Raw genomic sequence first — 12,927 nt, 5'->3', positions numbered from 1 at the left:
CATGTGCAGCATATGGATTGAAGTAGTAGGTGTTTAATAGTAAATAATAGTGTATTCAATATCAGGTATTTGTCCTGGATAAGGAGTGACTAAACTAAAAGTAATAAAGGTTTTGCTGGTATCACTCTAAGGATGTGTAAAGCATAATTATACAAACTAGGAGTCAAGATTCCAAAAGATGTAGCAAAGTGACTTACCAATCTGCACAAGGATTCAAATTAAGCGCCTCTGTAATGAAAGAGCAAGCCATAGCAGCTTAAATAGGTGTTGGGTGAGTATGGGCCAATCAGGGGCTGCCATGTGGACAGTGTGGACAGGCCAGTGATGTAACCAGTGATGTAATGCTGCTGGATGGGGAAGGAAGAGGGGAGAAAAAAAAAGAAAAAAAAAGGGAATTGTGTTTGAAAAATTCTTAACTGAGGAATGGTAACCTCAGTGGTAAGCATGACCAGATCTGGTAATATAGTACTAAGGTCAGGGCTTCATTGCCTAATGTAGATATAGACACAACAACAACAACAACATTTGCATAGATCATCCAATAAATATCCAATAAAATTATATATAAGATAAAAAATATAAAAAGATATAAAATTAATTGATACATATATAAAAATGAATAGTTACCTAAATTAGAAAAGAATACCTAAAAAGAAGAAAAATGGGAGGGGGGGGGGGGGAAGGAAGGGGATTTTAGGGGGGAAGGGGGGCGGGACAAGAAGGAGGAGGAGAGGAGGGGGGAGGGTTTGGGAAATAAGGGAGTTGTTGACTGTCAACAGCTGTTTGGACTGACAATTTAGTATAAAGCCAATTATATGAACAAATTATATACAGTGCATATCATATAACATCATATAAAAATTATAAAAATGTAAATATAAAATATAGAAAGAATTAAGAGAGAGGACTAGTTAAAAAGTCTTAACGGAATGTGGATAGTAATAATTCAATAGATTTTTTCTAAAACTTCGTTGAGACCCTCAGGAACTAGCGTCCTGAGGGTTTGGATCCAGTACATCTCCAATTTTTTCAGTTTGTCATAGGCCGCTGGTTCTGTTGCATTAATTTCATCTATTAGGGTGAAGGTGCTGGGGTCCCCGTGGTGAATCTGGTGGAAGTGACGTGAAACACTGTGCAGGGGGAATTTGTTAAGAATATTTCTTTTGTGTTGGCCTATTCTGCTACGTGCCTCCTGTGTGGTTCTGCCTACGTACTGGAGACGGCAGGCACAAGAGATCAGATAAATGATGAATTTGGATTGGCAAGATGTACGTCTTTTTATACTATATTGGATACCAGTGGTATTGGACATGAAAGTGGAGGTGTTCAGTACAAATGTACATGATGCGCAACGGGTCTGCCTGCAGGACCATGAGCCTGGCATCGGTGGATTGGAAACAGGTGTATGGTTAGTTTTATTGCAACGTAGTTTGCTGGGAGCTAAAAGGTTACGAAGGTTTGGGGCTCGTCTATATGTGATGAGGGGACGGGTGGGTAATATTGGTTTAAGGTATGGATCCTGGAGGAGAATTTCCCAGCGTTTTTGTAATATAGATTTTATGCCTTGATGTTCTTTGCAATATCTGGTTATGAATCTAGGTGGGGGGTTGTTGGGGACATCGGTGCTGGGTATGTTCTGGGTGGTGGGGGGCGGTATTTTGGCTTTGTGTCTGGCATCGCGAATAAGTTTTTTAGGATATTTTCTATCTGAAAATTTCTTAGTTAGGATGTCGGATTGTATATTGTAATCGTGTGAGTCGGTGCAATTCCTGAAGATACGTTGAAACTGATTGTAGGGAGTATTCTGGGTCCAGGGGCGATGGTGAAAGCTGTTAAAATGTATGAAATTATTGGCATCTACGGTTTTAAAAAAAAGTTTTTGTTTTGATTTTGTCATGTTCTATAAAGATGCTTAAAGGACTTACGAGGCGAGCATTGAAAAAAAAGTTAAGTACCTCATGTCCTTTGTAGTCCTTAGGGCAGACTATCGGCGCCTTCCTTTCAACTGACTGGAGCTCGGATCAGCGAATCGACTCTGCATTGCCAGCCCCGACCCTGCCCCGGGTCGCCTTATCAGACGCTAGTAAGTAGATTAAGTACTCTTCAAAAAAAGTGTCAGCGCAAGTATATGACAAGTCACGTCTTGCGTCCCTCAGCGCTGCTCGTCTCTGCTGAGGGGGCGCGGCTGACTTTTACATCATTCATGTCATGTGGGCGGTCTTGTGGTCACGCCCACATGACGTACAACAGAGTGATAGGAGCGAGGACGGCCGCACACATCACAGAATACCTGCGCAGCCGCACTGGGCTAAGAGAAGTGTGCAGACGCTGGAACTTTTAAAGCGGCGATTCTAGTCGCCCGTCTGATAAGGTGACCCGGGGCAGGGTCGGGGCTGGCAATGCAGAGTGGATTCGCTGATCCGAGCTCTAGTCAGTTGAAAGGAAGGCGCCGATAGTCTGCCTTAAGGACTACAAAGGACATGAGGTACTTAACTTTTTTTTCAATGCTCGCCTTGTAAGTCCTTTAAGTCAAGAAAATCGATGGAGGTGGGGTGATGTTGGGAAGTGAAATGGAGGCCGGCTTTATTGCTGTTGAGGAATGTTATGAAGGAGGGGATAAGTGTGGCGTCGCCCTTCCAAATGAAAAACAGGTCATCAATATATAGTTTATAGAGTATAATGTTATCTTTAAAAGGATGGTCATTCTGGAATAGTTGTAATTCTATGTAACCCATTGTAAGATTTGCATATGATGGGGCAAATGAACTGCCCATCGCTGTGCCGCTGATCTGGTGGTAATATTTATCATTAAATGAGAAAATATTACTGTTCAAGATAAATTCTGTACATTGTAACAGGAACTGTTGTTGGTCGTATGGCATAGAGGGAACTGTAGAAAGGTAGAATTGTATGGCTGTTAGGCTAAACTGGTCTGGAATGTTAGTATATAGTGATGTAATATCGCAGGTGAGCCAGTGATAATCCAGGAACCAAGAGGTGTGGGTTAGCAGCTGTATGAGGTGATATGAATCTTTGAGATATGAGGGTAGATTGGTGACTATAGGCTGTAGGTGTCGGTCAATGAAGCGGGAAAGGTTGCTGGTCATGGAGTCGATGCCGGAGATAATGGGTCTACCGGATGGTTTCTGGAGATTTTTTAGAAGAACTGGGTTTTGGGGTGGTGATTAAGAATAAAATTGCGTTCATTTTTTGTAATGATGTCTTGTTACTAGTAAGGCCTGGTTGATGAAATCTTTCAAAATTTTGTTTATTGTCTCGGTGGGGTCAGAAGAAAGGGAATTATAGTATTTAGGATCATTAAGAAGTCTATCTGATTCTTCCAAGTAATCTGAACGGTTGAGGAGGACAATGCCTCCCCCTTTGTCTGCCGGTTTGATAACCAATTGATGGTCTTTGAGGAGTGATTTGAGGGCGAGTTCTCTTTGGGAGTAAGGTTGGGTTTAATGGTGGGGGTGTATTGTTGTAGGGATTGCAGATCATCTAGGACTAGGGAATAGAAAGTGGAAATAAAGTTGCCCTTGGAAGCTGTGGGGTAAAACCGGGACCCACCACCCCGGTTAAACCCAACCAGCTCCACTCGTCCTGGTCACAGAAAGAGGGGCACCAGGGGAAGAGGAACAAACAAAAAGAATAAGAACCCACCACTAATACCTCCTGATCAACCCACCAAATGCATCTTTAATCTGTCGAATCATACACTAACTCAACATGAAATAACCCTACTAAATAAAGGCCTTTCGTTTTGCCCCCTGAACTCTACAAATATGTTTGAACTATTTACAGACCTTAATACATACATTAGAAAGTTGACCCTGAAAAGGCATTTCGCCATCAAAAAGAATTCCACCCTCCCTCTATCCGCCTCCATGATTATCACCAACAACGACCTTTTACCCATAATCACAATAGATGAGAACGAAATCCAAGTAGAGAAATACATCAACACTCATTTGAGGGGTAAATCCCGGTTTTACTCCACAGCTTCCAAGGACAACTTTATTTCCACTTTCTATTCCCTAGTCCTAGATGATCTGCAATCCCTACAACAATACACCCCCACCTTTAAACCCAACCTTACTCCCAAAGAGAACTCCGCCCTCAAATCACTCCTCAAAGACCATCAATTGGTTATCAAACCGGCAGACAAAGGGGGAGGCATTGTCCTCCTCAACCGTTCAGATTACTTGGAAGAATCAGATAGACTTCTTAATGATCCTAAACACTATAATTCCCTTTCTTCTGACCCAACCGAGACAATAAACACAATTTTGAAAGATTTCATCAACCAGGCCTTACTACAAGACATCATTACAAAAAATGAACGCAATTTTATTCTTAATCACCACCCCAAAACCCCGTTCTTCTATTATCTCCCCAAGATTCATAAAAATCTCCAGAAACCACCCGACCCATTATCTCCAGCATCGACTCCATGACCAGCAACCTTTCCCGCTTCATTGACCGACACCTACAGCCTATAGTCACCAATCTACCCTCATATCTCAAAGATTCATATCACCTCATACAGCTGCTAACCCACACCTCTTGGTCCCTGGATTATCACTGGCTCACCTGCGATATTACATCACTATATACTAACATTCCCCACCAGTTTGGCCTAACAGCCATACAATTCTACCTTTCTACAGTTCCCTCTATGCCATACGACCAACAACAGTTCCTCTTACAATGTACAGAATTTATCTTGAACAATAATATTTTCTCATTTAATGATAAATATTACCACCAGATCAGCGGCACTGCGATGGGCAGTTCATTTGCCCCCTCGTATGCAAATCTTACAATGGGTTACATAGAATTACAACTATTCCAGAATGACCATCCTTTTAAAGATAACATTATACTCTATAAACGATATATTGATGACCTGTTTTTCATTTGGAAGGGCGACACCACACTTATCCCCTCCTTCATAACATTCCTCAACAGCAATAAAGCCGGCCTCCATTTCACTTCCCAACATCACCCCACCTCCATCGATTTTCTTGACTTAAGCATCTTTATAGAACATGACAAAATCAAAACAAAAACTTTTTTTAAAACCGTAGATGCCAATAATTTCATACATTTTAACAGCTTTCACCATCGCCCCTGGACCCAGAATACTCCCTACAATCAGTTTCAACGTATCTTCAGGAATTGCACCGACTCACACGATTACAATATACGATCCGACATCCTAACTAAGAAATTTTCAGATAGAAAATTATCCTAAAAAACGTATTCGCGATGCCAGACACAAAGCCAAAATACCGCCCCCCACCACCCAGAACATACCCAGCACCGATGTCCCCAACAACCCCCACCTAGATTCATAACCAGATATTGCAAAGAACATCAAGGCATAAACTCTATATTACAAAAACGCTGGGAAATTCTCCTCCAGGATCCATACCTTAAACCAATATTACCCACCCGTCCCCTCATCACATATAGACGAGCCCCAAACCTTCGTAACCTTTTAGCTCCCAGCAAACTACATTTCAATAAAACTAACCATACACCTGTTTCCAATCCACCGATGCCAGGCTCATGGTCCTGCAGCCAGACCCGTTGCGCAGCATGTACATTTGTACTGAACACCTCCACTTTCATGTCCAATACCACTGGTATCCAATATAGTATAAAAAGACGTATATCTTGCCAATCCAAATTCATCATTTATCTGATCTCTTGTGCCTGCCGTCTCCAGTACGTAGGCAGAACCACACAGGAGGCACGTAGCAGAATAGGCCAACACAAAAGAAATATTCTTAACAAATTCCCCCTGCACAGTGTTTCACGTCACTTCCACCAGATTCACCACGGGGACCCCAGCACCTTCACCATCACCCTAATAGATGAAATTAATGCAACAGAACCAGCGGCCTATGACAAACTGAAAAAATTGAAGATGTACTGGATCCAAACCCTCAGGACGCTAGTTCCTGAGGGTCTCAACGAAGTTTTAGAAAAAATCTATTGAATTATTACTATCCACATTCCCTTTAAGACTTTTTAACTAGTCCTCTCTCTTAATTCTTTCTATATTTTATATTTACATTTTTATAATTTTTATATGATGTTATATGATATGCACTGTATATAATTTGTTCATATAATTGGCTTTATACTAAATTGTCAGTCCAAACAGCTGTTGACAGTCAACAACTCCCTTATTTCCCAAACCCTCCCCCCTCCTCTCCTCCTCCTTCTTGTCCCGCCCCCCTTCCCCCCTAAAATCCCCTTCCTTCCCCCCCCCCCCTCCCATTTTTCTTCTTTTTAGGTATTCTTTTCTAATTTAGGTAACTATTCATTTTTATATATGTATCAATTAATTTTATATCTTTTTATATTTTTTATCTTATATATAATTTTATTGGATATTTATTGGATGATCTATGCAAATGTTGTTGTTGTTGTGTCTATCGACATTAGGCAATGAAGCCCCGACCTTAGTACTATTTTACCAGATCTGGTCATGCTTACCACTGAGGTTACCATTCCTCAGTTAAGAATTTTTCAAACACAATTCCCTTTTTTTTTTTCTTCTCCCCTCTTCCTTCCCCGCCCAGCAGCATTACATTACTAGTTACATCACTGGCCTGTCCATACTGTCCACATGGCAGCCCCTGATTGGCCCATACTCACCCAACACCTATTTAAGCTGCTATGGCTTGCTCTTTCATTACAGAGGCGCTTAATTTGAATCCTTGTGCAGATTGGTAAGTCACTTTGCTACATCTTTTGGAATCTTGACTCCTAGTTTGTATAATTATGCTTTACACATCCTTAGAGTGATACCAGCAAAACCTTTATTACTTTTAGTTTAGTCACTCCTTATCCAGGACAAATACCTGATATTGAATACACTATTATTTACTATTAAACACCTACTACTTCAATCCATATGCTGCACATGGATGTTGCATTAGATCAGTTAAAACAATCACTCATTTGCTGCAATTTCTCTGCATTGCCATGTTTGGCTATGGGTTGTTCCGAGATACATTTGTTCTGAGATTTGTTTTATTATTGACATACTGAATATACAAAATCCATAGTTTTGCATTTGAACTCAATTTATTGAGTTAATTGAGGGAACCATATGCATTACCATGTTGGGCTATGTATATGTGTTTTTCCAAGATACATTTATTCTGAAATTAATTAAATCATGGGCTTACCTTATATATTTAATCCATAGTTTTGCATTTGAACTCAGTTTATTATATTGAAATCACTATTTTTGAATATTATATAATAACACATTTATGATTGTACGAGTGTATTCATACTTTGGTCTCTGGCATTTTCAGTTTGATACTCCTCCCTATATTGCCTGATGAAGCGGGGTTGAACCTGCAAAACGCGTTGCGTTTCTTTTTGGAGTTCCTAATAAATGTGTTTGACTGTCTGAATAACAGTCGTTTTCGTGTCTGCTTGAGGGAGGTAAGACCACCACTTCCTCCTTCAATTTTGCCATTTAAGTTGGTTTTTAAGCTCATTTAATCTAATCTTATACTTTTGGCTCCTCTGTTCATTGTATACAATTTTGAGTCCACCCTTGGTGGAGGGTTGCTACCCTTTCTTCCTGTCTACAGAGAGCGACTTCTTAATCCTGAGTGGGGTCAGGACAATCTCCCCACCTGCCTTTACAGTGGTTGCCTGCTGGTGACCCTGACTTGTGAGTATCTAGCAATACAAACTTATTGCCACCTTGTCCAGTACGAATTACACTATTGGGGCTCTTGGTGTTCCCTGTTTTTATCTCGTTGAGATCAGATGAGTTTTTAGATGAGCTGGACTGACGAGTAAAAGTAAAGCATCCAACAAGTTCTCAATGGCTCTGGAAACTTCTTTAAGACTCTTTGGCCACATACACACATCAGACCATAGTCTTTTGAAAAAGAAAAATCACAGACCAATTTTACCCCCTTCCATGTAGTATGAGAGCCATACCTTCACAGTCTTTTCTATGGAGCTGAACTCCCCATCAGACAGAAATCTTTGCAAGATTCTGCACACAAACATGCTGTACAGACACAAAAGATCAGTATCTGCAAAAGATCTGTTCCTGCTAAAGATCCGTTCCTGCAAATTGCATTCATAATCTATGAGATCTGCAGATCATCATACACACCTTGTTTAACTGACATTCATCTGCAGATCAGACAATCTGCAGATCTGAAAATCCATCCTGGTGGATCTGATCTGCAGACGAATGTCTGTTAAACAAGGTGTGTATGATGATCTGCAGATATTATAGACTATGAATGCATTTTGCAGGAACGGATCTTTTGCAGGAACAGATCTTTTGCAGATACTGATCTTTTTAATGTCTACAGCATCTTTGTGTGCAGCATCTTGCAAAGATGGGAAGTTCAGCTCCATAGAATAGACTGTGTAGGTATGGCTCTCATACTACATGGAAGGGGGTAACATTGGTCTGTGATCTTTCATTTTCCAAAGACTATGGTCTGATGTGTGTATGAGCCTTTAGACTATTCCAGATCACTACTACATGAAGATTATTAAGAGAAAGTCAAGAATGTTCAAAGCTGTCACCAAACCAAAGGTTACTACTCTGACAATTTCCTAAATATAAATCTTATTCTGGATTGATTAACACTTTTTGTTTACTTGATAATTCCATGTGCCCCATTCATATATTTAATGCCTTCAATATTAACCACTTGTACCCGCTCTACAGTATAATCATGTCCTCTCTGCCAATGTGATGATTTGCTCAGCTGCCTGTGCAGGCAGGCAGCTTTTTGACCATTGTTTTGATTTGCATGCTGCAGGACTCTGGAAAGAAGAGCTTCTGTCAGTTTTGCAGCTTGTGCTTGCAGAGGAATTTGCATACGTTGTCATGCAAATTGCCTGGCCACATTCATTGGAGGCGTGTACCATAAGTACTATGTCTTTCCCACAATGCTTCGCTGTTCATAAGGATTTCGTCCTATGTAACACTCCTGGTGGGGTGTCAGCCTTGCTCTCTGTTTGAACATCAGTAATTCCTGAATCTGCGCTAGGCAGATTTCCCTAGTGCAGTTAGGATTGTATTATCTGTATTGCCTGTTCTGTCTTGTCTTGCCTGTTGCCATTGTCCTGTCACTATGGTGGTCGACAGGAAATGGTTCTGATCTCTGTTCTTGGAGTATAGCTGGTGCAGCGGTTGCTACCAGCTATCTCTTCTGTTCTGTCTCCTGGGATCGCGCTAGCTACTTTTCGCTCGCGCTGGGGATCCTTCTGTTCTGTCTCCTGGGATCGCACTAGCTACTTTTCGCTAGCGCTGGGGATCCTTCTGTTCTGCTACTCTGTACTTGGATCGCGCTAGCCACTTTTCGCTAGTGCTGTGGATCCTATCTCTCGCTTGTCCCTGTTTTCGTGTGTCTGTCTGCTATGCTTGCTGCAGGCTCGGTGAGGTAACCGTTAAGCAAGCGCTCGCGTCCTCTGTTTCATGTGTGTCTGTTAATGGTTAGTTAGGCGTGCTTGTCTCTATTGTGCTTATCACGTGGAGACCGCGCATAACCGCGTGCACTGTTGCGAATAAGTGCGGTATTCGCGGTTAGCTAGCGTTTGTTATTTTCCGTATCTCCTCATTGTATTATTTGCTGTGCCTTTGCTAACCTCGTATTCTGTCCTGATCTGCCTTGTGTCTCGTCTGGCGATTGCACCTCTCGCGATCGCGTTCCTATTTCATATCTGCTGTTGTGTGTGTGCGGTCGCGGGGTGGCGACTGGATTGGCGCACACACATACAACCTGTCCCTTTGCTCATTCTCATTCGCAATTGCCTCTCTTGTGATTGCGTTCTGCGTTTCGTACAATTCCTGTCTGGCATTTGTGGAGGTACAGAGGATTGGTTCCTCTGCACTCCCCAGCACCATCTGCCGACAGGAATTTTCCCTCTACGGGTGCGTAGCACCTTTTGCTGGGTTCCTGCAAATTATACGCTTGTGGAGGATTTCCGCCGTGTCAGTGCACGCGTTGTGCGCTGATCACGGGGAAAGTTCCACAATCGTTACAGCCAATAGTTGTGGCAGAAGGATGTGATTGTTTCCAGTGCTGATGAGGACAGTACATGTTCTAGCACAAGCCTGTGCTTATCACCTATTGCCCAAGTGTGGCACTGACTAGGGGTTTTTACCCCTCCCCTCTACACCCAGCAGAGATCAGCAGTGATTGGCAGCAGAAAAAGCTGTAAACTTGCTGTAAGCAAGTCTCACCCTTTTTTGGTTCCTGCAGCAATTGGCTCTCTCCCTTACTTGACCTGATGCCCAGCTTTTTTGTCTTCATATTTGGGTACAAATAGAAGAAACAAGCATGTGCACCTTCCATCCATCCAGTAGTGGTTTATTGAATGTGGTACAGAATACATGTCATACTGCTTGTTACATCTGCCTATGTGTATGTATATGGTGCAGCCATGGGAGCAGAGGTGGTTGACTGGCACTGAAGGGAGCATACGACGGCCGTTATGTGCCCTATGGATGCTTGGTCAGGCTGCGTTCCACTATTTCATCTTTTATATTCATATACTGGCAATGCTAGAAAAAGAAAACAAAAACTACGGCCTCGATTCATCAAGACTTATCGAATCAATTAGCGACAGCTCTGTAAAATACCGAATTTGATAAGTTGATTTCAGGATTCATCAAAGGTATCTACAGCTGTTAGCGAGCATTCGGTAATCATTCGCTAATGATGCAATTAAACGGAAGAAAGTGTAATTCATGAAAATGAAAGTGGGTGTGGTTTAGCGTTAAATTTAGGATTAGTTATCTCCTTCACTGCTCTGTCGTTATTCCTGTCAGATCATTGCTGACAGAGAAGATGGAGCCATTTGAAGTGGTTATGTATCAGCTGAGAGTGATTCAAAGATGCAGAAGGGCAAGAATAAGGTCTAGAACCATATCAATTTGCAAGAGAATGGATTTCTTTGCTATACCAGGACATCGGCATTTCTCTTGAATCATCTTGTAAAAGAACACAGGCAGTGCCAAGGTTAACTAAATTGTTAGCTGCACTACATTTTTTCAGAAAGGGTTTCTATCAAGCCGTAGCTGGCGAAATTGTGGGATTGTCCCAAGCCACTTTCAGAATCCTGGTCCAGGTGTTAAGCACTATTCGGACTGCCTTTTTACCCACAACTCCACGGGAATCTTATGGCCTTGTGGTAAATTACCGCTGTAAAATGGAAATATCGACACATTACCGAATGCTTAACGATATTTCATCGAAGTCACACCGAATGCGGAAAAACCTTGATGAATACAACTAGAAATCGATAAACTTTGCATTTGGTAATTTAACAAACTGGAAAAAGTTATTGCAAAGACAATGATGAATCGAGGTCTACATTTACATTTTATGGGATAAATAGCCAAACTGACTCAGGGTTTGTCTACAGTAGCACTTTTTTTTTTAAAAAAGCAGTCAAAGTTTAGTTTGTCCTGAAAAAAAAAAAAAAAAAAGAATATACAGTACTAGTAAAAAGGCCCGCCTGTTAAAAAATAAAACTGGTGCTAGGCCACGGCGGCTACCACCCACAATGCGCGCACAGACGTGTACTACTTGCCAAGCCCCCACCGCTGTCTGAATTATATGCACACAGGATCACGTTGCTTGCTTGGCAGTTATTGTTTCCCACAATGCAATACAATGAGGTTCACAGACAGCAAACTGTCAGGTCTGGAAGCAGGGAAACACACACACACACACACACACACACACACACACACACACACACACACACACACACACACACACACACACACGATGCATAGACACAGGGGTTTTATTATATAGCAGTGCTGAGGCCTCCTGCTGCGGCCCCCCTGCCGCTTGCTTCATGCTGTGGCAGCACAGAGGACTTTTTTTTTTTTAAAAACCCTCTCCCCCATACTGCGGCTTCTGGAATGTAATTATTTACCCCTGTTCTCATCCCTCCACCTCTAACACACCTCAGATCGGCGGCGGGCAGAAGATAGGAACCAGCCAGACCAGCATATAGCAGCCGCACGGGGGACTTTAAATGCTGGACGTGACTGATGATGTCACTTCCTGCATTTAAATTCACTGTGCGGCTGCTATGTGCCGATCTGGCTGGTTCTGATCTCATGCCCGCCACCGATTTGAGGTGTGTTAGAGGTGGCAGCATGGGAGAGAATGAGGGGGGGGGAGTGTAAATATTAACATTAAGCAGCGGCAGCACAGGGGAGAATAAGGGGGGGGGGTGATTTACATTGCAGCAGCTGCAGCATGAGGGAAGGGTTTATGGAGAAATCTGCAGCCAGGCTGATTGGCCGCAGACTTCCCCACAAAATGCAATTTGGTTGCACATTGTGGGGAAATCTGCTTCCAATCTGATTGCATTTTGTGGACAAATCTGCGGCCAATCTGATTGTATGTTGTGGGCAAATCTGCAGCCAATCTGATTGCGTTTTGTGGTAAAAATCTGCTGCCAATTTGGTTGCACTTTGTGGGGAAATCTGCTTCCAATCTGATTGCTTTTTGTGGGCAAATCTGCGGCCAATCTGGTTGCAATTGTGAGGAAATCTGCAGCCAATCTGATTGCATTTTGTGGGGAAATCTGCTGCAAATCTGGTTGCACTTCGTGGGGAAATATGCTATCACTCTTTTGTGGGGAAATATGCTGCCAATCTGATTGCATTTTGTGGTGAAATCTGCCACCAATCTGATTGCATTTTGTGGGGAAATATGTGGCAACTCTGATTGCATTTTGTGGCGAAATCTGCTGCCAATCTGGTTGCACTTTTGTGGGGAAATCTGCAATCACTCTAATTGCATTTTGTGGTAAAATCTGCTGCCAATGTGGTTGCAACTGTGGGGAAATCTGCTATCACAATAATTGCATTTTGTGGCAAAATCTGCTGCC

General features: G+C 42.3%; 1 protein-coding gene across 1 annotated transcript in view; it reads left to right on the top strand.

Annotated features, from left to right (window-relative positions):
- The window catches only part of LOC137537859 (mucin-5B-like), a gene marked incomplete at its 5' end in the record, with an annotated part of 285,507 nt that overhangs the window by 98,794 nt on the left and 173,786 nt on the right, over nt 1-12,927 (top strand). The window contains one exon of the mRNA XM_068259809.1: nt 4,138-4,148. Coding sequence (XP_068115910.1) covers nt 4,138-4,148 — 11 coding nt within the window. The remainder of the gene's footprint in view (nt 1-4,137; nt 4,149-12,927) is intronic.

The sequence above is a fragment of the Hyperolius riggenbachi genome, chromosome 11 (assembly GCF_040937935.1).
Source record: "Hyperolius riggenbachi isolate aHypRig1 chromosome 11, aHypRig1.pri, whole genome shotgun sequence".
In the NCBI taxonomy this organism is placed as follows: Eukaryota; Metazoa; Chordata; class Amphibia; order Anura; family Hyperoliidae; genus Hyperolius; species Hyperolius riggenbachi.
This window is presented reverse-complemented; position numbering and strand designations above follow the sequence as displayed.